General features: G+C 47.7%; 1 protein-coding gene and 1 long non-coding RNA gene across 6 annotated transcripts in view; both read left to right on the forward strand.

Annotated features, from left to right (window-relative positions):
• SSH2 (slingshot protein phosphatase 2) overlaps window positions 1-21,669 on the forward strand; it is a 471,054-nt gene that overhangs the window by 432,392 nt on the left and 16,993 nt on the right. For all 5 annotated transcript variants that reach the window (XM_083379660.1, XM_083379661.1, XM_083379657.1 and 2 more), the window contains exons 5-11: window positions 2,170-2,291; window positions 10,421-10,489; window positions 12,011-12,076; window positions 13,579-13,773; window positions 16,410-16,503; window positions 19,610-19,738; window positions 20,737-20,783. In XM_083379660.1, coding sequence (XP_083235786.1) covers window positions 2,170-2,291; window positions 10,421-10,489; window positions 12,011-12,076; window positions 13,579-13,773; window positions 16,410-16,503; window positions 19,610-19,738; window positions 20,737-20,783 — 722 coding nt within the window. The remainder of the gene's footprint in view (window positions 1-2,169; window positions 2,292-10,420; window positions 10,490-12,010; window positions 12,077-13,578; window positions 13,774-16,409; window positions 16,504-19,609; window positions 19,739-20,736; window positions 20,784-21,669) is intronic.
• The window catches only part of LOC310632899, a 339,863-nt gene that overhangs the window by 201,917 nt on the left and 116,277 nt on the right, over window positions 1-21,669 (forward strand). The window lies entirely within an intron of this gene.

Consider the following 21,669-nt stretch of genomic DNA (forward strand, 5'->3'; position numbering starts at 1 on the left):
TTTTCCTGGAGACATTTCGTGACCCAACTAGGGAACATCATCAGAGCTAGAAGGGAGGAGGAGGAGGAGGAGGAGGGAGGAGGAGGAGAAGGAGGAGGAAGAAGAATAGGAGGAGGACTGTGGAGTTCTTGGTGCTCTCTGAGCTGGTGGTTTTCTTGGAGACGTTTCATGACCCAACTAGGGAACATCATCAGTGCTAGAAGGGAGGGGAGGATTGGAGGGAGGAGGAGGAGAAGAAGGAAGGGAAAGAGGAAGGAATGGAGGTGGGGGGGAAAGGGAGAGGGAGGAAGAGGACTGTGGGGTCCTGGGTGCCCCCTGAGCTGGGTGGTTTCCTTGCAGACGTTTCATGACCCAACTAGGTAACAGCATCAGTGCTAGAAGGGAGGGGGATTTGCAGAGAGGAGGAGGGGGAGGACTGTGGGGTCCTGGGTGCCCCCTGAGCTGGGTGGTTTCCTTGCAGACGTTTCATGACCCAACTAGGGAACATCATCAGTGCTAGAAGGGAGGGGGGTTGGAGGAAGAGGAGGAGGAGGAGGACTGTGGGGTCCTTGATGCCCTCTGAGCTGGGTGGTTTTCTGGCAGACCTTTCATGGCCTGACTAGGTAACCTTATCAATGCTGGACACTGATGATCTTCCCTAGTTGGGTCATGAAACGTCTGCAGCAGAAGAACCCAGCTCAGAGGGCACCAGGAAGCCTTCATATTCTTGGTTTTTAGAGGGAAGAAAAAGGAGGAATATGCAGAATGTCGGGCTTTAAGCAGATTGCTTCCTACCCTGCTAGCTGTCTGTCGGTTGTGGGGGTACAGTGGGGGGGGCAGAGTGGACTCTGGAAGGATGGTTGAATTTGGGGGCATCCTTCTGAACCTCAGCTGCACAGAGCTGAGCCGTGCCCAATTTTTATGACCTTTTTTTTTGCCCTGGTTGTTAAGCGAATCACCTGGTCGTTAAGCAAATCCAGCTCCCTTCGTCGACTCGGCTTTGGCCCCAGAATTTCCCTTGCTAACCAAGGCACTTCTTCAGTGAGTCGGACATGAATGCCCAAGCTTTTTGGACAAGAATCGTTACGCAGATCGCTGTGTTGTTAATTGAATAATGCCGTTGTTAAGCGAATCCCCCATTGACGTAGCTTGTCGGCTGGGAAGGTCGTAAATTGCAACCCCGAGACCCTGCAACCATCATAAATACAGGCCGGTTGCAAACACTGAAATGCTGATCACGCAACAGTGGGGAGCCTAAGATGGTCATAAATGCGAGGACTGATTGTAAGTCATTATTTTTAGGGCTGTTGTAAATTTCAACTGTTGCTAAACGAGGCAAAGGACTGCCGGTATATTGTTCCCCTTGCAAGCGAGATTATGGGTGTGCAAAGATGGAGCATCTAGCAGTTGCTAAACAAATGCTTGTAAGTCGAGGACTGCCTGTAACTAGCAGGATATTTTGTCTTTAATCTGAAGAATTTGTGTCTGTGTTGCCCGGACAAGCAATGTTGCGTCTGAACTCGCCCCAAACTGGTCAAATTAGACAGGGTTCCCCAACCATTCGGGGTTGGCGTGTGTGGCTGCGAACCCCACAATGCTCATGGCGATGTTGGCATGGGTGGGGCCACAAACACCCGCAACGCTCGTGGCGATGCTTGCACAGGTGGGTCCGTAAACGCCTGCAATGCTCGTGCGTGTGGGGCAACAAGCACCAGCATGCTCGTGGCAACGCTCGTACAGGTGGTGCCGCGCACACCCGCCATGCCCGTGCGCGCGGGGCAGCAAACGCCTGCAACACTCCTGGTGACACTCGCCGCAAACGCCCGCGACATTCATGGCGATGCGCACGTGGGGCCACAAACGCTGCCACACTTAGGGCATTGCTCGCACAGGTGGGGCCGTGAACGCCGGCAATGCTTGTGCGCATGGGGCCACGAACAACCAGGATGCTCATGGTGAAGCTCGCACGAGTGGGGCTGCAAAGGCCCACGACACACATGGTGATGCTTGTCTGAGTGGGGTTGCGCGCACGCGCACACTCGTGCGCCGGCCAGCTATTTATGCGGTCCGGTTAGCCGATAGGCTGTGGATCGGTGCTGGGCTGCGGCCCACAGGTTGGGGACCCCTGGACTGAAAGGCCTCCAAAGTCTCTTGTTACCCCTCAGTAATCCTGTTGTGTTTCCTTCCTAGGCAGTGAGACTGGAAAGCACGTATCAAAATCGGACACGCTACATGGTGGTGATTTCGACAAATGGCCGGCAAGACACGGAGGAGAGCATTGTCCTGGGAGTGGACTTTTCATCCAATGACAGGTGAGTCGCGATGCTCTGCAGGGTTCTGGTGCACGTGCGCACACACACACACACACACACACACACACACAGAGAGACACACACACCGAGGCAGGAGTATCCAACCTTGTCCACTTTAAGACTTGTCTAGCATTTGTTGGAAATGTAGACAAAAACCAAGCACACGCTACTATGTTTGGTGGAGGTGCCCTAAAGCAGGGGGTCTTCCAACATGGCCCTTTTAGGACTGGTGGACTTCAACTCCCAGAATCCCTCAGCCAGGATGCTTTAAGACAGGGGTCTTCCAACTTGGCCCTTTTAGGACTGATGGACTTCAACTCCCAGAATCCCTCAGCCAGGATGCTTTGAGACAGGGGTCTTCCAACTTGGCCCTTTTAGGACTGGTGGACTTCAACTCCCAGAATTCCTCAGCCAGGATGCTTTAAGACAGGGGTCTTCCAACTTGGCCCTTTTAGGACTGGTGGACTTCAACTCCCAGAATTCCTCAGCCAGGATGCTTTAAGACAGGGGTCTTCCAACTTGGCCCTTTTAGGACTGGTGGACTTCAACTCCCAGAATCCCTCAGCCAGGATGCTTTGAGACAGGGGTCTTCCAACTTGGCCCTTTTAGGACTCGTGGACTTCAACTCCCAGAATCCCTCAGCCAGGATGCTTTGAGACAGGGGTCTTCCAACTTGGCCCTTTTAGGACTGGTGGACTTCAACTCCCAGAATTCCTCAGCCAGGATGCTTTAAGACAGGGGTCTTCCAACTTGGCCCTTTTAGGACTGGTGGACTTCAACTCCCAGAATTCCTCAGCCAGGATGCTTTAAGACAGGGGTTTTCCAACGTGGCCCTTTTAGGACTGGTGGACTTCAACTCCCAGAATTCCTCAGCCAGGATGCTTCAAGACAGGGGTCTTCCAACTTGGCCCTTTTAGGACTGGTGGACTTCAACTCCCAGAATCCCTCAGCCAGGATGCTTTGAGACAGGGGTCTTCCAACTTGGCCCTTTTAGGACTGGTGGACTTCAACTCCCAGAATCCCTCAGCCAGGATGCTTTAAGACAGGGGTCTTCCAACTTGGCCCTTTTAGGACTGGTGGACTTCAACTCCCAGAATCCCTCAGCCAGGATGCTTTGAGACAGGGGTCTTCCAACTTGGCCCTTTTAGGACTCGTGGACTTCAACTCCCAGAATCCCTCAGCCAGGATGCTTTGAGACAGGGGTCTTCCAACTTGGCCCTTTTAGGACTCGTGGACTTCAACTCCCAGAATCCCTCAGCCAGGATGCTTTGAGACAGGGGTCTTCCAACTTGGCCCTTTTAGGACTGGTGGACTTCAACTCCCAGAATTCCTCAGCCAGGATGCTTTAAGACAGGGGTCTTCCAACTTGGCCCTTTTAGGACTGGTGGACTTCAACTCCCAGAATTCCTCAGCCAGGATGCTTCAAGACAGGGGTCTTCCAACTTGGCCCTTTTAGGACTGGTGGACTTCAACTCCCAGAATCCCTCAGCCAGGATGCTTTGAGACAGGGGTCTTCCAACTTGGCCCTTTTAGGACTGGTGGACTTCAACTCCCAGAATCCCTCAGCCAGGATGCTTTAAGACAGGGGTCTTCCAACTTGGCCCTTTTAGGACTGGTGGACTTCAACTCCCAGAATCCCTCAGCCAGGATGCTTTGAGACAGGGGTCTTCCAACTTGGCCCTTTTAGGACTCGTGGACTTCAACTCCCAGAATCCCTCAGCCAGGATGCTTTGAGACAGGGGTCTTCCAACTTGGCCCTTTTAGGACTCGTGGACTTCAACTCCCAGAATCCCTCAGCCAGGATGCTTTGAGACAGGGGTCTTCCAACTTGGCCCTTTTAGGACTGGTGGACTTCAACTCCCAGAATTCCTCAGCCAGGATGCTTTAAGACAGGGGTCTTCCAACTTGGCCCTTTTAGGACTGGTGGACTTCAACTCCCAGAATTCCTCAGCCAGGATGCTTTAAGACAGGGGTCTTCCAACTTGGCCCTTTTAGGACTGGTGGACTTCAACTCCCAGAATCCCTCAGCCAGGATGCTTTGAGACAGGGGTCTTCCAACTTGGCCCTTTTAGGACTCGTGGACTTCAACTCCCAGAATCCCTCAGCCAGGATGCTTTAAGACAGGGGTCTTCCAACTTGGCCCTTTTAGGACTGGTGGACTTCAACTCCCAGAATCCCTCAGCCAGGATGCTTCGAGACAGGGGTCTTCCAACTTGGCCCTTTTAGGACTGGTGGACTTCAACTCCCAGAATCCCTCAGCCAGGATGCTTTAAGACAGGGGTCTTCCAACTTGGCCCTTTTAGGACTGGTGGACTTCAACTCCCAGAATCCCTCAGCCAGGATGCTTTGAGACAGGGGTCTTCCAACTTGGCCCTTTTAGGACTCGTGGACTTCAACTCCCAGAATCCCTCAGCCAGGATGCTTTGAGACAGGGGTCTTCCAACTTGGCCCTTTTAGGACTCGTGGACTTCAACTCCCAGAATCCCTCAGCCAGGATGCTTTGAGACAGGGGTCTTCCAACTTGGCCCTTTTAGGACTGGTGGACTTCAACTCCCAGAATTCCTCAGCCAGGATGCTTTAAGACAGGGGTCTTCCAACTTGGCCCTTTTAGGACTGGTGGACTTCAACTCCCAGAATTCCTCAGCCAGGATGCTTTAAGACAGGGGTCTTCCAACTTGGCCCTTTTAGGACTGGTGGACTTCAACTCCCAGAATCCCTCAGCCAGGATGCTTTGAGACAGGGGTCTTCCAACTTGGCCCTTTTAGGACTCGTGGACTTCAACTCCCAGAATCCCTCAGCCAGGATGCTTTGAGACAGGGGTCTTCCAACTTGGCCCTTTTAGGACTGGTGGACTTCAACTCCCAGAATTCCTCAGCCAGGATGCTTTAAGACAGGGGTCTTCCAACTTGGCCCTTTTAGGACTGGTGGACTTCAACTCCCAGAATTCCTCAGCCAGGATGCTTTAAGACAGGGGTTTTCCAACGTGGCCCTTTTAGGACTGGTGGACTTCAACTCCCAGAATCCCTCAGCCAGGATGCTTTGAGACAGGGGTCTTCCAACTTGGCCCTTTTAGGACTGGTGGACTTCAACTCCCAGAATCCCTCAGCCAGGATGCTTTAAGACAGGGGTCTTCCAACTTGGCCCTTTTAGGACTGGTGGACTTCAACTCCCAGAATCCCTCAGCCAGGATGCTTTGAGACAGGGGTCTTCCAACTTGGCCCTTTTAGGACTCGTGGACTTCAACTCCCAGAATCCCTCAGCCAGGATGCTTTAAGACAGGGGTCTTCCAACTTGGCCCTTTTAGGACTAGTGGACTTCAACTCCCAGAATCCCTCAGCCAGGATGCTTTAAGACAGGGGTCTTCCAACTTGGCCCTTTTAGAACTGGTGGACTTCAACTCCCAGAATTCCTCAGCCAGGATGCTTTGAGACAGGGGTCTTCCAACTTGGCCCTTTTAGGACTTGTGGACTTCAACTCCCAGAATTCCTCAGCCAGGATGCTTTGAGACAGGGGTCTTCCAACTTGGCCCTTTTAGGACTGGTGGACTTCAACTCCCAGAATCCCTCAGCCAGGATGCTTTAAGACAGGGGTCTTCCAACTTGGCCCTTTTAGGACTCGTGGACTTCAACTCCCAGAATCCCTCAGCCAGGATGCTTTAAGACAGGGGTCTTCCCACTTGGCCCTTTTAGGACTTGTGGACTTCAACTCCCAGAATTCCTCAGCCAGGATGCTTTGAGAGAGGGGTCTTCCAACTTGGCCCTTTTAGGACTGGTGGACTTCAACTCCCAGAATTCCTCAGCCAGGATGCTTTGAGACAGGGGTCTTCCAACTTGGCCCTTTTAGGACTGGTGGACTTCAACTCCCAGAATCCCTCAGCCAGGATGCTTTAAGACAGGGGTATTCCAACTTGGCCCTTTTAGGACTGGTGGACTTCAACTCCCAGAATCCCTCAGCCAGGATGCTTTAAGACAGGGGTCTTCCCACTTGGCCCTTTTAGGACTCGTGGACTTCAACTCCCAGAATCCCTCAGCCAGGATGCTTTAAGACAGGGGTCTTCCAACTTGGCCCTTTTAGGACTGGTGGACTTCAACTCCCAGAATTCCTCAGCCAGCATGGGGACTGTGGCCCCCTTGATGACTGGTGGACTTCAACTCCCAGAATTCAAGACCCCTGTCTTGAAGCATCCTGGCTGAGGAATTCTGGGAGTTGAAGTCCACCAGTCCTAAAAGGGCCAAGTTGGAAGACCCCTGCCCTAAAGCCAAAAGATTTTGGTCCAGAATACATATATGGTTAGAGAAAACAATTAAAAAAACATACAGATTTTAAACCAGAACTATTTTTTGTTAGGTATAACTGTAGGTAATTGTGAGAACGAATGTGTAGATTTAATGTTACATGGATTAACGGCAGCGAGAATTGGATTCGCTCAACGTTGGAAAAATGCAGAATTGCCAACGGAGGAAGAGTTAAATCAAAAGGGCTTTCATTTCTCTCCAGCATTGAGCAAATACTATTCTTGCTGCAGTTAATACGTGTAAAATTAAGCGTGCAGATTCTTTCTCACAGTTTCCTACTATTATGCCTAAACTCCCCCCCCCCAAAAAAATCTGCCTTAAAGTCTGTTTTTTTTTAATCATTTTTCTCTAACCGTTCGTGTATTCTTGACCGAAATCTTTTAGCTTTAGGGCACGACCGCCAGATGTGATATACTAAGTGCCTGGTTTTTGTTTACATTTCCAACACTTGATGAGACATATTTTTAAACATTTTTGGTAATCTCACCAGGCGTTAAATGCCATCTATAAAACATTTTTTATAAGTTTTCTTTAAAAAAAATCAACTGCCAACGGAACTCCGGACTGCCCCCGACCTTCGTTCGTTTCGCCGGGACGTAAAAACCTGGCTCTTTGAGCTATCTGGTCTGGACTGAGGGGGGTTTAATGTTTTTAAATTCTGATTTTAATTTTTTACGGCTAGACTTAATTTAATTTAATTTTAATTTTATATTGTATTGTTTTTAAATTTTGCCTTGTAAACCGCCCTGAGTCCTTTGGGAGTAGGGCGGTATATAAACCGAAATAATAATAATAATTAATAATAATAATAATAATAATAATAATAATAATAATAATAAATAATGTTGGCGGCGGGGGGGCGGAAACAGCCACTCTTAAGGGCCTTTCCGGGGTGGCCGAGCTGGGAATATTTTTAGGGACTTCTGCACTCCCCCCACCTTCTCAAAAGACCCCAGCAACAAGGCTAAATCGAGGTTGGAAATTTGAAGCAAGTCAGGAGAGACATTTTTCCAAGAGCCAGGAAAGCAGCAGACGGCTAGACACGGCAGGGGGGGGAATGACAAACTGCCCCCCTGCCCAAGCTGGACCGAAATCAGGGTCAAGGAAACAGGAGGTCAGAGAGAAAAGCTCTTGGTCCCTTTAAGATCGAGCTAAAAAAAAAATCAACATTGAATAAAGAAATAAGCTGGGGGGAAAAATGGTAATATGAATAAAGTCAATAAAAAATAAATAAATGAAAGCTGAAAATAATCAGCAGTAACATAAATAAGCGAATGACAAAATAAATAAAAAGCTGTAAAAAAAATCAGCGGAACGTAAATAAGCGAATAAATAAATAAAAGCTGTAAAAAAAAATCGGGAACGTAAATAAGCGAATAAATATAGGCTGTAAAAAAAATCAGCAGAATCACATGACGCTGGGACATTGTGTTGGTCATAAGTTGGAGGACTGGTCCTAAGTCCCTTTTTTAGCGCCGTTGTAACTTGGAACAGTCACTAAATGAATAGTTGTAAGTCTAGGACAGGAGTGGGGAACTATGGCCCCCTTTATGACTCGTGGGCTTCAGCTGGCGCAGAATGCGGCCACGTGAGTTGTGATGGGGGTTTCCTGATACTCCCGTGTAACACCTCTACTCCGCGAGCTGCATTGGCTTCCGGTTGCCCTTCGGGTGAGATTCAAGGTGCTGGTGATGACCTATAAAGCCCTAAATGGCTTGGGTCCGGACTACCTATGGGAGCACCTGCTGCCACCATCAAGCTCCCTTCGTCCCGTGCGCTCCCACAGGGAGGGCCTTCTCAGGGTGCCGCCGATAAAAGACTGTCAGCGGATAACACCCAGGGATAGGGCCTTCTCAGTGGGGGCGCCTGCCCTCTGGAACCAACTTCCTATGGAGCTTAGGACTGCCCCCGACCTCCGTTCGTTTCGCCGGGACCTAAAAACTTGGCTCTTTGAGCTGTCTGGCCTAGACTGAGGGGTTTTTAATTGGCTTTTAAAGTTTTAAGTTTTGGGCTTAAATTTAATTAATTGTTTTAAATTTATTTTAACTTTTGTATTGTATGGTTTTAATTGCCCTGTAAACCGCCCTGAGTCCTATGGGAATAGGGCGGTATATAAGTCAAATAAATAAATAAATAAATAAATAAATAAATAAATAAATAAATAAATAAATAAATAAATAAATAAATAAATTAAAATAAATAGATAGATGGATAGATAGATAGATGGATAGATAGATGGATGGATGGATAGATGGATGGATAGATAGATAGATAGATAGATAGATGATAGATAGATAGATAGATAGATAGATAGATAGATAGATAGATAGATAGATAGATAGATAATAAATAAATAAATAAATAAATAAATAAATAAAATTAAATAAATAATAAACAAACTCCCAGAATTCCTGAGCCAGCATGGGGGAACTATGGCCCCTTTATGACTTGTGACTTCAATTCCCAGAATTCCTGAGCCAGCATGGGGGAATTATGGCCCCTTTATGACTGGTGGACTTCAACTCCCAGATTTCCTCAGCCAGCATGGGGGAACTATGGCCCCTTTATGACTTGCAGACTTCAACTCCCAGAATTCCTGAACCAGCATGGGGGAACTATGGCCCCTTTATGACTTGCAGACTTCAACTCCCAGAATTCCTGAACCAGCATGGGGGAACTATGGCCCCTTCATGACTGGTGGACTTCAACTCCTAGAATTCCTGAGCCAGGAATTCTGGGAGTTGAAGTCCACAACTCATAGGGGTCCTTCTAGATTCACAGCTCTCTTTAGAAGAGCATATCGGAGCTGTGACTAGGGGGGCCTTTGCCCAGGTTCACCTGGTGCGCCAGTTGCGACCCTATCTAGACTGGGATGCCTTGTGTACAGTCACTCATGCGCTCGTGACTTCTCGTCTAGACTACTGTAATGCTCTCTACATGGGGCTGCCCTTGAAGTCCACTCGGAGGCTCCAGCTGATGCAGAATGCAGCCGCGCGAGTTGTGCTGGGGGTTTCCCGATACTCCCATGCTACACCTTTGCTCTGTGAGCTGCATTGGCTGCCGGTTGCCCTCCGGGTGAGATTCAAGGTGTTAGTAATGACTTAGAAAGCCCTACATGGCATGGGTCCGGATTACCTACGGCAACACCTGCGGCCGGCATCAACTTCCCTCCATCCAGTGCGCTCCCACAGAGAGGGCCTCCTCAGGGTGTCTCTGATCAAAGAATGCCGATTGGTGACCCCCAGGGGGAGGGCCTTCTCTGTGGGCGCGCCAGACCTATGGAACCGCTTGCCGGTTGAGCTCCGGACGACCCCCGACCTTCGCTCCTTCCGGCGCGATCTCAAAACGTATCTATTTGAGCAGTCTGACCTGGTCTGATGGGTTAGGGTTGGGGTTTTAAATACGTTTTAATTATTGTTTTAACCTTGGGCATTTATTTAATCGCTTTTAACTTTTGTATCCTGTTTTGTATTTATTGCGCCGTACACCGCCCTGAGTCCTTCAGGAGAAGGGCGGTATAAAAATATAATTAATTAATTAATTAATTAATTATATTTTTATACCGCCCTTCTCCTTAATTAATTTTATTAATTAATTAATTAATTAATTAATTAATAAAAGGGCTAAGGTTCCCCACCTCTGGTCTGGACTACCTATGCTGCCCATAGGCATTATGCATTGACCTGGGGCTTAAGTGCGTTCAACACAATTGTGTCTCATATCATTGGAAACAAGGTAGGATCTTGGGCTTGGGTGGGGGAGTGAGTTGGTCCTGGGTTCAAGGCTCCGAGATTGCTACAAGTTTCAACAGGTGTTTTTTTATTGGTCCTACAGCACCGTTTGCACAATGGGGCTGGTCCTGCCACTCTGGAGCGATGCCCTCATCCATTTGGACGGCGATGGGTAAGCACCGGGCCCCACCTGAGCTTGGGACACCCTCTTCCCTTCCACCTGGCACCCCAGATTTTCTTCCCTGACAGCATTGGGTTAATCTAGATCAGTGTTTCTCAACCGTAGCCACTTTAAGAGGGGTGGACTTCCACTCCCAGAATCCCCCAGCCAGCCTGCTTTAAGAGGGGCGGACTTCCATTCCCAGAATCCCCCAGCCAGCCTGCTTTAAGATGGGTGAACTTCAATTCCCAGAATTCCCCAGCCAGCATGCTTTAAGAGGGGAGGACTTCCACTCCCAGAATCCCCCAGCCAGCCTGCTTTAAGAGGGGCGGACTTCCAGAATCCCCCAGCCAGCATGCTTTAAGAGGGGCAGACTTCCACTCCCAGAATCCCCCAGCCAAGATGGTTTAAGAGGGGCGGATTTCCATTCCCAGAATTCCCCCCAGCCAGCCTGCTTTAAGAGGGATGAACTTCAATTCCCAGTATTTGGCTGGCTGGGGAATTCTGGGAGTTGAAGTCCACCCATCTTAGAGTTGCTAGGTTTGAGAAACAGCTCTAGATTTTCCCCTTGTTGGTGCAAATCCTGTATTTCAGTGTCAAGGGACACACAAGTGTGCGCTGACGTGCCCCACTTACTCTTTTGTGTCCAAAGAGATGCTGAATCAACAGGAGGAAGTTTCCATTTGTCCGTCCGTAAATCCCACATCTCCAATTTATTAGCCCATTGGCAGGAAGGGAATGGGAGGTTTGGGTCCTCTAGCCCAAGGAATGGAAGGAGTTCCTTTCTTTTTAAAATAATAATAATAACAGTATCCTGGTTTCCTCCTCATTGCCAAATCGTGGGGAACGGATGCCCTCGTACGTCGGTTCTTCAGGCCTTGCCGGCCCCCCAAAAAACCAAGAAGGAGGTGTTGAGATTCTTTTAAGCAGTCTCCTTTTTTGTTACCCCGCCTCTAGACCGAATGTTTTGCCAAACTAAAATGGATTATTTGCACCGCAAAAACGTAGATTCTGGGAACTATTAAGGAGACACCGTCTTCACCCTCTTTCTCATACACAAACTCTCTATACGGCATTGCTCCAGTGGAATGCAGCCCCTCCCTCCTGGGAATCCAGACTGCAGTCCACCACAGTGAAAAAAATAAAAGGAACTTAAGGAGACGCCATCTTCACCCTCTTTCTCATACACAAACTCTATACGGCATTGCTCCAGTGGAATGCAGCCCCTCCCTCCTGGGAATCCAGACTGCAGTCCACCACAGTGAAAAAAATAAAAGGAACTTAAGGAGACGCCGTCTTCACCCTCTTTCTCATACACAAACTCTCTAAACGGCACTGCTCCAGTGGAATGCAGCCCCTCCCTCCTGGGAATCCAGACTGCAGTCCACCACAGTGGGGGGACGAAAAAAAAAGGATAAACATTTTTTTCTTAACTTTAAACTTAATTGTTTGAACCTGCCCCTGGATATATTCTGTTTGGAAAGGTTAAGAATTCAGATGTTTCAACCCTCCCCCTTTTTTTTCTTTTTGCAGGGGCTTCAGCGTTTCCACCGACAATCGGATCCACATCTTCAAACCGGTGTCCGTGCAGGCAATGTGGTGAGAGTCCGTTTCTACGTCTCCGTGTGGCTAAATCCCTGGGTCTGCAAGGACCTGCAGAGCCAGCTGACCCTGTAGCGTGTTCGAAACCGGCCGTGGCCCTTTCTTGGTGGAGATGATCTCCACAGCTGTACTGCTCTTAAACATGGAGGCTCCGTTTCAGCTTTCCGTCTCCCAGGCGCCCCTATCCCCTGCCTGGACTAACGAAATTTATTGCCTGCTCAGCTTTTTTGTGGGGGGATCTGTTGAGTGGCGAGCATTTTTAACGGCCCACTTAATATCGGAAGACGACGTGGTGGAGTAGAACCGTTCGGAACAGAATGCAAAAAGAGGGACAGAAGGAAACGGCAATGGCAAAGATTAAAATAGTGTTTTTTTTCAAAAATGATTTAAATAATTACAATGAATTGTTGAATAAGTTGACGGCAGTCGCCTTTGGTGTTCAAGGAACAGCCAGGAGCCTTCTCCAGCACCACCGGGCAACGTGGCTAGTTGCCCATCCTGGTTTAACAGAAGCCTGTCTTCTCCTCCTCCCGTCTCCTTTTCCTGGGTAGCCCCCCCCACTCCACACACAAACACACTCACACACACACACACACACACACACACACACACACACACAAACGGAAAAAGCTCTATCTGGGTTTGAGTTCGCCCGGCTATTTTGGTATTCCAAGAAAGCCGAAGGTTGAACCGAGTGACCTTCGTGGAAATGAAAAAGGGTGGAGAAGAGGGGGGTTTGGTGGCCAGGTTTCCTTCCCTCAGCATGGATTTATTTTGGATGTTGGCATCCGGGCGCGAGCAGGGAGCCCAGTCTGTGCCAAGGGCTTAGCCTGGCGGTTGTGTTTATCTGATGTCTTGTGTTACTTTTTTTCCTCCCGAATCGCCTTCTGCCTTTGCAGCAAAATCGGGGCTGGCGAGGGAAAAACGGGGCGGCTGAGACTGATGATGTTACCTAGTTGGGTGATGAAACGTCTGCAGGAAAGCACCCAAGCCCAGAGAGCACCAAGGACCCCATAATCCTCCTCCTCCTCCTCTTCTTCCTCCTCCACTTCACACACCCCACTCCCTCTAGCACTGATGAGGTTACCTAGTTGGGTCATGAAACGTCTGCAAGAAAACCACCCAGCTCAGAGAGCACCAGGGACCCCACAATTCTCCTCCTCCTCCTCCTCCTCCTCCTCCTCCTCCTCCTCCCCCCTCCTAGCACTGATGAGGTTACCTAGTTGGGTCATGAAACGTCTGCAAGAAAACCACCCAGCTCAGAGAGCACCAGGGACCCCACAATTCTCCTCCTCCTCCTCCTCCTCCTCCTCCTCCTCCTCCTCCCCCCTCCTAGCACTGATGAGGTTACCTAGTTGGGTCATGAAACGTCTGCAAGAAAACCGCCCAGCTCAGAGAGCACCAAGGGCCCCTCATTTCAAGCTACAAATATTCTCCTTTATTAAACCAGAGTCATCTTGTCTCTCTTCCCCCCCCCCCCCACTCTGCCTCCTCCCCAGGTCTGCCCTGCAGAGCCTTCACAAAGCCTGCGAAGTGGCCCGGATCCACAACTATTACCCCGGCAGCCTTTTCCTCACCTGGGTCAGCTACTATGAGAGCCACATCAATTCCGACCAATCCTCGGTCAACGAGTGGAACGCCATGCAGGACGTCCAGTCCTACCGCCCGGATTCCCCAGCCCTCTTTACGGACGTGTAAGTGGATCGGGGCAAGCCCGCTAGACTCCCACAAGCACATGAGGATCAAGCAAAGGAGGAAGGGGGCGAGGAAACATTTTTACAGATATCTATTGATGTAGAATAGAATGAAGTGGAATGGAATACAATACAATACAATACAATACAATAGAATTACAGAATAGAATAGAATTACAGAATGGAATGGAATAGAATAGAATAAGGAAAAAGTATAGAATAGAATAGAAATACAGAATAAAATAGAATTACAGAATGGAATGGAATAGATTAGAATAAGGAAAAATAAGAATAGAATAGAATAGAACAGAACAGAACAGAACAGAACAGAATAGAATAGAATAGAATAGAATAGAATTACAGAATAGAATAGAAATACAAAATAGAATAGAACAGAATAGAATAGAATAGAATAGAATAGAATAGAATAGAATAGAATAGAATAGAATAGAATAGAATAGAATAGAAATACAGAATAGAATAAATTACAGAATAGAATGGAATAGAATAGAAGAGAAGAGAAGAGAAGAGAAGAGAAGAGAAGAGAAGAGAAGAGAAGAGAATTACAGAATAGAATAGAAATACAAAATAGAATAGAATAGAATAGAATAGAATAGAATAGAATAGAATAGAATACTGTAGAATTCTTTATTGGCCAAGCGTGATTGGACAAACAAGGAATTTGTCTTAAGTGAGTTTTGCCCCATTTTATGACCATTCCCATCCCAGTTGTTAAGTGGGAAAAATGGGGGGGAAACCCTCATTTCTCCCCCCCCAATTTTCCCAGTTTTTTTCCCAGGCCTTCCCATCTCTAGTTGCAAGCTGAAGATGTCTCGTCAAGTAGAGCCGAAGGAACTGCTGGAGGCTTCCAGAAAGCCCCCAGCCCAAAGGATCCACCCCGCCCCCCCCCCTTTGGCTGAGCCTGCCTGGCTCTTCCTGAGCTCAGGCCATTGATGGCACCGGCCGTCTGCCTTTGGAGTCGTCCGGGACTTCATCCCCTCTGATGAGGCTTGGCTATTTTTATAGCCGGCGATAAAGGCCGGAGGCGGCCGGAATGCACGGGCCAGTTCTCGGTGCCATATAAGGAGGCCTGGAAGGGTCAGCTCTCCAAGAAAGGTAGGGGGTGCAAGAGGGAGGACGGAGCTACAAAGCGGTCCGATGCCCTTATCGGTGCAGGAGGCCACCAAGCTGATCCCTCGGCTATTCCAGGGATGCTGCCCAGCTGCTTCCAAAATTTCCACCGTGTGACCTTGAACCCTCTGGCTGTTTTATGTGCATTTACTTACTCATTAGATTTATGATAGAATAGTATAGATTATGGAATAGATTATAGAATGGGATGGAATAAAATATGGGATGGGATAGGATAGCATAGGATAGGACAGTTGGAATAGAATAGGAAATGAAATACAATAGGGAATAGAATAGAATAGAATAGAATAGAATAGAATAGAATAGAATAGAATAGAATAGAACAGAACAACAGAACAGAACAGAACAGAATAGAATAACAGTTGGAATAGAATAGGAAATGAAATACAATAGGGAATGGAATAGAATAGAATAGAGAATAGAATAGAATAGAAAATTAGAATAGAATAGAATAATATACTGTAGAATAGAATAGATTAATAACAGAGTTGGAATAGAAAATAGAATAGAATACTGCAAGGAATTCTGGGAGTTGAAGTCCACAAGCCTTAAAGTGGCTAAAGTTGGACACTCTTGGCTCTTAGACCAATCTTTCTAAACTTCAGGAATAGTAAGACGTGTGGGCTTCAACTCCCAGAATTCCTTGCTGGCTGGGCAGTTCTGGGAGTTGAAGTCCACCCCTCTCAAAACTGCTAAGGTCGAGAAACCCTGGGTTTACACAGCATCCTACACCAATCAGAAGACAACGACAGTCAAATATTCTTAGCCAGGGGTTTTGAATATTTCTTGTACCTGATATTCTCATATTTGGTGGTGGTATTATTATTATTATTATTATTATTATTATTATTATTATTATTATTATTATAAAACTTTTATTCATAAAACATGAAACTCAGTCAACTGAACACTCAAATTGACTGGCGCTAATGGTTGACATAGGTTGCTGCCAGCGTCCTATGTATCAACCAGGTATCTCCTTAAAATGTAAGATTTTCTGAGTAGTGCAGTTTTTTGTAGCTTTGCTGGAGTTATTGCAGGAATCTGCAGTTTCTTGATGTGTTTTGCAAAGTTTTTGGACCTAGTTCCCACTGCCCTGATGATAATGGGTGTCACTGTTACATGTTTCATCCATAATCGCGCAGTTTCGATGGCCAGGTCGCGATATTTCGTAATTTTTTCCAGTTCTTTTTCTTCGACTCTGGCATCTCCTGGTACAGCGATGATGATGATGATGATGATGATGATGATGATGATGATGATGATTATAAACATCAAAACGATGAATAATTAGTAAATAAATTGAGCTGGGCGAGGGGAACGGAGAGACGCCCGACCAGAGTTGCACCGGAGGGAACATGGGGGGGGGGAAGAGGAAAACAGGGGTGGTCTCAAATTCTGCACCCCTCCCAACCTCAGGGCCCCTTCCTTCCTTGCCCGCCTCTGTTTCCTCCTTCCCACCGTTGTGGCTTCCCTCCTTTCAGCCCCACGGAACTGGAGAGGACAGAGCGTCTGATCAAGACCAAGCTGAGGGAGATTATGATGCAGAAGGATCTGGAGAACATCACGTCCAAGGAGGTGAGCGGGGTGGGATGGGGACCTTCCTCGGCCAGCAGAGTCGGTGTGTGTGTGTGTGTGTGTGTCAAACTATTCTCCCAAGCACCAGCAGGCAGGAGAAGAAGCAACGGATGGAAACGGATCAAAGAGAGAAGCGGCCTGGAATTAAGGAGACATTTTCCGACAGTTGAGGAGAATTAACCAGCGGAACAGCTGGCCACCAGAGGTTGTGGGGTGCTCCGTCACCGGAGGCTTTTTAAGAAAAGGGTGAAGAGTCTCTTGTCTGAAATGGACTCTAGGACAGGGGGGTAGGCAACCTCGGCTCTTTTATGACTCATGGACGGGAGTTGACGTCCACGAGTCATCAAAGAGCTAAAGTTGCCTACCCCCGCTCTGGGGTCTCCTGCTTGAGCAGGGGGTTGGACTAGAAGACCTCCGAGGTCCCTTCCAGCTCACTATATTCTGCATTCTGAGATCCATATATCTCTGGAGGAGGAACTTCCTGACAGAACAATCAACCAGTGGAACCCCTCGCTTCCAGAAGCTGTGAATGCTCCAGCGCTGGAGGCTTTTAAGAAGAGACAGGACAGCCACCCGTCTCAAATAGTATAAGGTCTGCTGTTTGAACAAGAGGTTGGACTAGAAGACCTCCAGGGTCCCTTCCAACTCTGATATTCTATGTTCAGCAGCCTCCAATGCCTTGCACACTTCTTTGCCACAAAGAAGGGGTGGGGGTGGGGGGTTCCACCTGTTCCGCAAAGCACCTGAAGGCAGGAGAAGAAGCAACGGATGGAAACTAATCCAGGAGAGAAGCAACCTGGAATTCAGGAGAAATTTCCCGAAAGTGAGGATAATTAACCAGTGGAACAGCTGGCCACCAGAAGTTATGGCTGCTCCAGTCTTTTAAGAAAAGATTGGACAGCCATTTGGCCAAGATGGTCTGTCTTGGCCCTGGGATTCTAGAAGGAAGGAAGGAAGGAAGGAAGGAAGGAAGGAAGGAAGGAAGGAAGGAAGGAAGGAAGGAAGGAAGGAAGGAAGGAAGGAAGGAGGAATCTCATCAGAGGGAGATCCAATCTGGAGTAAAGGAGAAACTTCCTGACAGTAACAACAATTAACCAGTTGAACAATTTGCCTTCAGAAGTTGTAGGCTCTCCATTGTTGGAGGTTTTTAAGAAGAGAGTGGACAACCGTTTGTCTGAAACGGACTAGGGTCTCTTGTCTGAGCGGGGGGGGGGGCTGGACTAGAAGACCTCCAAGGTCCCTTCCGGCTCTGTTCTGATTGATCGATCTTGGCAATTCCTTGGGTCGGGACTCTCCACACCTTCCAATCTTTCACTCCTTCTTTCACTCAGCTTTGACAATATCCAGCCCTCAAGTATTAACATTTTTATTTTAATTCTTTTATTTGAAATATTTTATTTTTTAAAATACTTGTTATTCTCTGTGTGTGTGTGTCTCTCTCTTTTTTCTCTCTTTTCTCTTTCCCTCTTCTCTCTTCTCTTTCTTCTCTTTCTCCCTCCCCTCTCTCCTCTCTCTCTTCTCTCTTCTTTCTTCTCTTTCTCTCCTCTCCCTCCACTCTCTTCTCTCTCTCTTTTCTCTTTCTTCTCTTCTTTCTCTCTTCTCCCTCCACTCTCTTCTCTCTCCTCTCTCTCTTCTCTCTCTTCTCTTTCTTCTCTTTCTCTCCTCTCCCTCCACTCTCTTCTCTCTCTCTCTCTCTCTTTTCTCTTTCTTCTCTTCTTTCTCTCTTCTCCCTCCACTCTCCTCTCTCTCTTCTCTTTCTTCTCTTTCTCCCTCCCCTCTCTTCTCTCCTCTCTCTCTTCTCTTTCTTCTCTTTCTCTCCTCTCCCTCCACTCTCTTCTCTCTCTCTTTTCTCTTTCTTCTCTTCTTTCTCTCTTCTCCCTCCACTCTCTTCTCTCTCTCTCCTCTCTCTCTTCTCTTTCTTCTCTTTCTCTCCCTCCACTCTCTTCTCTCTCCTCTCTCTCTTCTCTCTTCTTTCTTCTCTTTCTCTCCTCTCCCTCCACTCTCTTCTCTCTCTCTCTTTTCTCTTTCTTCTCTTCTTTCTCTCTTCTCCCTCCACTCTCTTCTCTCTCCTCTCTCTCTTCTCTCTCTTCTCTTTCTTCTCTTTCTCTCCTCTCCCTCCACTCTCTTCTCTCTCTCTCTCTCTCTTTCTCTTTCTTCTCTTCTTTCTCTCTTCTCCCTCCACTCTCCTCTCTCTCTTCTCTTTCTTCTCTTTCTCCCTCCCCTCTCTTCTCTCCTCTCTCTCTTCTCTTTCTTCTCTTTCTCTCCTCTCCCTCCACTCTCTTCTCTCTCTCTTTTCTCTTTCTTCTCTTCTTTCTCTCTTCTCCCTCCACTCTCTTCTCTCTCTCTCCTCTCTCTCTTCTCTTTCTTCTCTTTCTCTCCCTCCACTCTCTTCTCTCTCCTCTCTCTCTTCTCTCTTCTTTCTTCTCTTTCTCTCCTCTCCCTCCACTCTCTTCTCTCTCTCTCTCTTTTCGCTTTCTTCTCTTCTTTCTCTCTTCTCCCTCCACTCTCTTCTCTCTCCTCTCTCTCTTCTCTCTCTTCTCTTTCTTCTCTTTCTCTCCTCTCCCTCCACTCTCTTCTCTCTCTCTCTCTCTCTCTTTTCTCTTTCTTCTCTTCTTTCTCTCTTCTCCCTCCACTCTCCTCTCTCTCTTCTCTTTCTTCTCTTTCTTCTCTTTCTCTCCCTCCACTCTCTTCTCTCTCTCTCCTCTCTCCTTTCTTCTCTTTCTCTCCTCTCCCTCCACTCTCTTCTCTCTCTCTTCTCTCTCCTCTCTCTTTTCTCTTTCTTCTCTTTCTTCTCTTTCTCTCCCTCCACTCTCTTCTCTCTCTCTCCTCTCTCCTTTCTTCTCTTTCTCTCCTCTCCCTCCACTCTCTTTTCTCTCACTCTTCTCTCTCCTCTCTCTTTTCTCTTTCTTCTCTTCTCTTTCTCTCTTCTCTCTCCTCTTTCTTCTCTTCTCTTTCTCTCTTCTCTCTTCTCCCTCCACTCTCCTCTCTCTCTTCTCTCTCTTTTCTCTTTTTCTCTCCTCTCCCTCCACTCTCTTCTCTCTCTTCTTCCTCCATTCTCTTCTCCCTCCTCTCTCTCTTCTTCCTCCCTCCCTCTCTCCCTCCCCAGATCCGCACAGAACTGGAAATGCAGATGGCGTGCAACCTGCGAGAATTTAAGGAATTCATAGATAACGAGATGATCATCATCCTGGGCCAAATGGACAGCCCCACGCAGATCTTCGACCACGTCTTCCTGGTGAGGCTTTCCTGCCGCGGGAACGAACGGCCCTCTTTGCTCGGGCTCCGGGTTTTCAATCTCACCCCAGTGTGCTGCTCGCTTCCCGCGCGCTAGTCCAAACGCTTCCAAAGTCTGAGTTAAATTCCTGGCTTTGATCCTGCACGCAGTGGGGTAGAGACTTCCCTTTTGGAAGAATTGTACAGCTTAGTTCTGGCCTGCCCAACCTTGGCTGCTTTAAGACCTGTGGAATTCAGCTCCCAGAATTCCCCAGCCAGCAAGGAATTCTGGGAGTTGACGTCCACAAGCCTTTAAAGGGGCTAAAGTTGGACACTCTTGGCTCTTAGACCAATCTTTCTAAACTTCAGGAATTGTTAAGACGTGTGGGCTTCAACTCCCAGAATTCCTTGCTGGCTGGGGAATTCTGGGAGTTGAAGTCCACCCCTCTCAAAACTGCTAAGGTCGAGAAACCCTGGGTTTACACAGCATCCTAGACCAATCAGAAGACAACGACAGTCAAATATTCTTAGCCAGGCGTTTTGAATATTTCTTGTACCTGATATTCTCATATTTGGTGGTGGTGGTATTATTATTATTATTATTATTATTATTATTATTATTATTATTATTATAAAACTTTTATTCATAAAACATGAAACTCAGTCAACTGAACACTCAAATTGACTGGCACTAACGGTTGACACAGGTTGCTGCCAGCATCCTAGGTATCAACCAGGTATCTCCTTAAAATGTAAGATGTTCCGAGTAGCGCAGTTTTTTGTAGCTTTGCTGGAGTTATTGCAGGAAGCTGCAATTTCTCGATGTGTTTTGCAAAGTTTTTGAACATAGCTCCCAGTGCCCCGATGACAATGGGTATCCCTGTTAACACGTTTTATCCATAATCGCGCAGTTTTGATGGCCAGGTCGCGGTATTTCGTTGTTGTTGTTATTTGCATGACCAGCTCTGCTGTTGGTTGACGTGGGACTGTTGCGTTTTGCTTTCTCGCCTGTTTCTGCAGGGTTCGGAGTGGAATGCCTCCAATCTAGAAGACTTGCAGACTAGAGGGTGAGTTGGCCACCAAAATTGTCCTCCCGAAACACAAGTTTTGTTGTTTGGGTTCAGTTGGATGAATTTGGTTTAATCCAGCGATTTAAATAAACTGTTGGTTTTATTGGCTGTCATTGCCTCTTTGAAGGAAAGTTCACATTCAAGACGCTTGTATGTGTGTTTGGGCATGCGTGCATTCGTGTGAGTGTGTGTGTGTAGAAGGCACTGGTTGTGTGTGTGTGTCTGTGTCTGTGTGTGTGTGTCTGTGTGTGTGATGCGTACACACTTCCTTCAGTGTTCCTGGAGATTTATCTACAGGTCATTCTCAAGAGCCCTGGTGGTGTAGTGGTTAGAATACGGTATTGCAGGCTGACTCTGCCCACAGCCAGGAAGTTCGATCCTGACCAGCTTCAGGTTGACTCAGCCTTCCGTCCTTCCGAGGTCGGTAAAAGGAGGACCCAGATGGTTGGGGGCAAAGAGGCTGACTCTGTAAACCGCTCAGAGGGAGCTGTAAAACACCATGAAGCAGTATATAAGTCTAAGTGCTATTGTTTGGGAAGGAAGGAAGGAAGGAAAGAAGGAAGGAAGGAGAGAGACAGAAAGAAAGAGAAAGAAAGAAAGAAAGAAAGAAAGAAAGAAAGAAAGAAAGAAAGAAAGAAAGAAAGAAAGAAAGAAAGAAAGAAGCCATGGTGGTGCTGCAGTGGTTAAGGCGGGACTAGAACTCTGTCTCCTGGTGATTGGCCCAAAGCCACCCAGTTGCCTTTCATGCCTAAGGCGGGACTAGAACTCTCCGTCTCCTGGTGATTGGTCTAAAGTCTCTCAGCTGGTTTTATGGCTAAGGCGGGACTAGAACTCTTGTCTCCTGGTGATTGGCCCAAAGACACCCAGTTGCCTTTTCATGCCT

This window comes from Vipera ursinii, assembly GCF_947247035.1.
Source record: "Vipera ursinii genome assembly, chromosome: 1".
In the NCBI taxonomy this organism is placed as follows: domain Eukaryota; kingdom Metazoa; phylum Chordata; class Lepidosauria; order Squamata; family Viperidae; genus Vipera; species Vipera ursinii.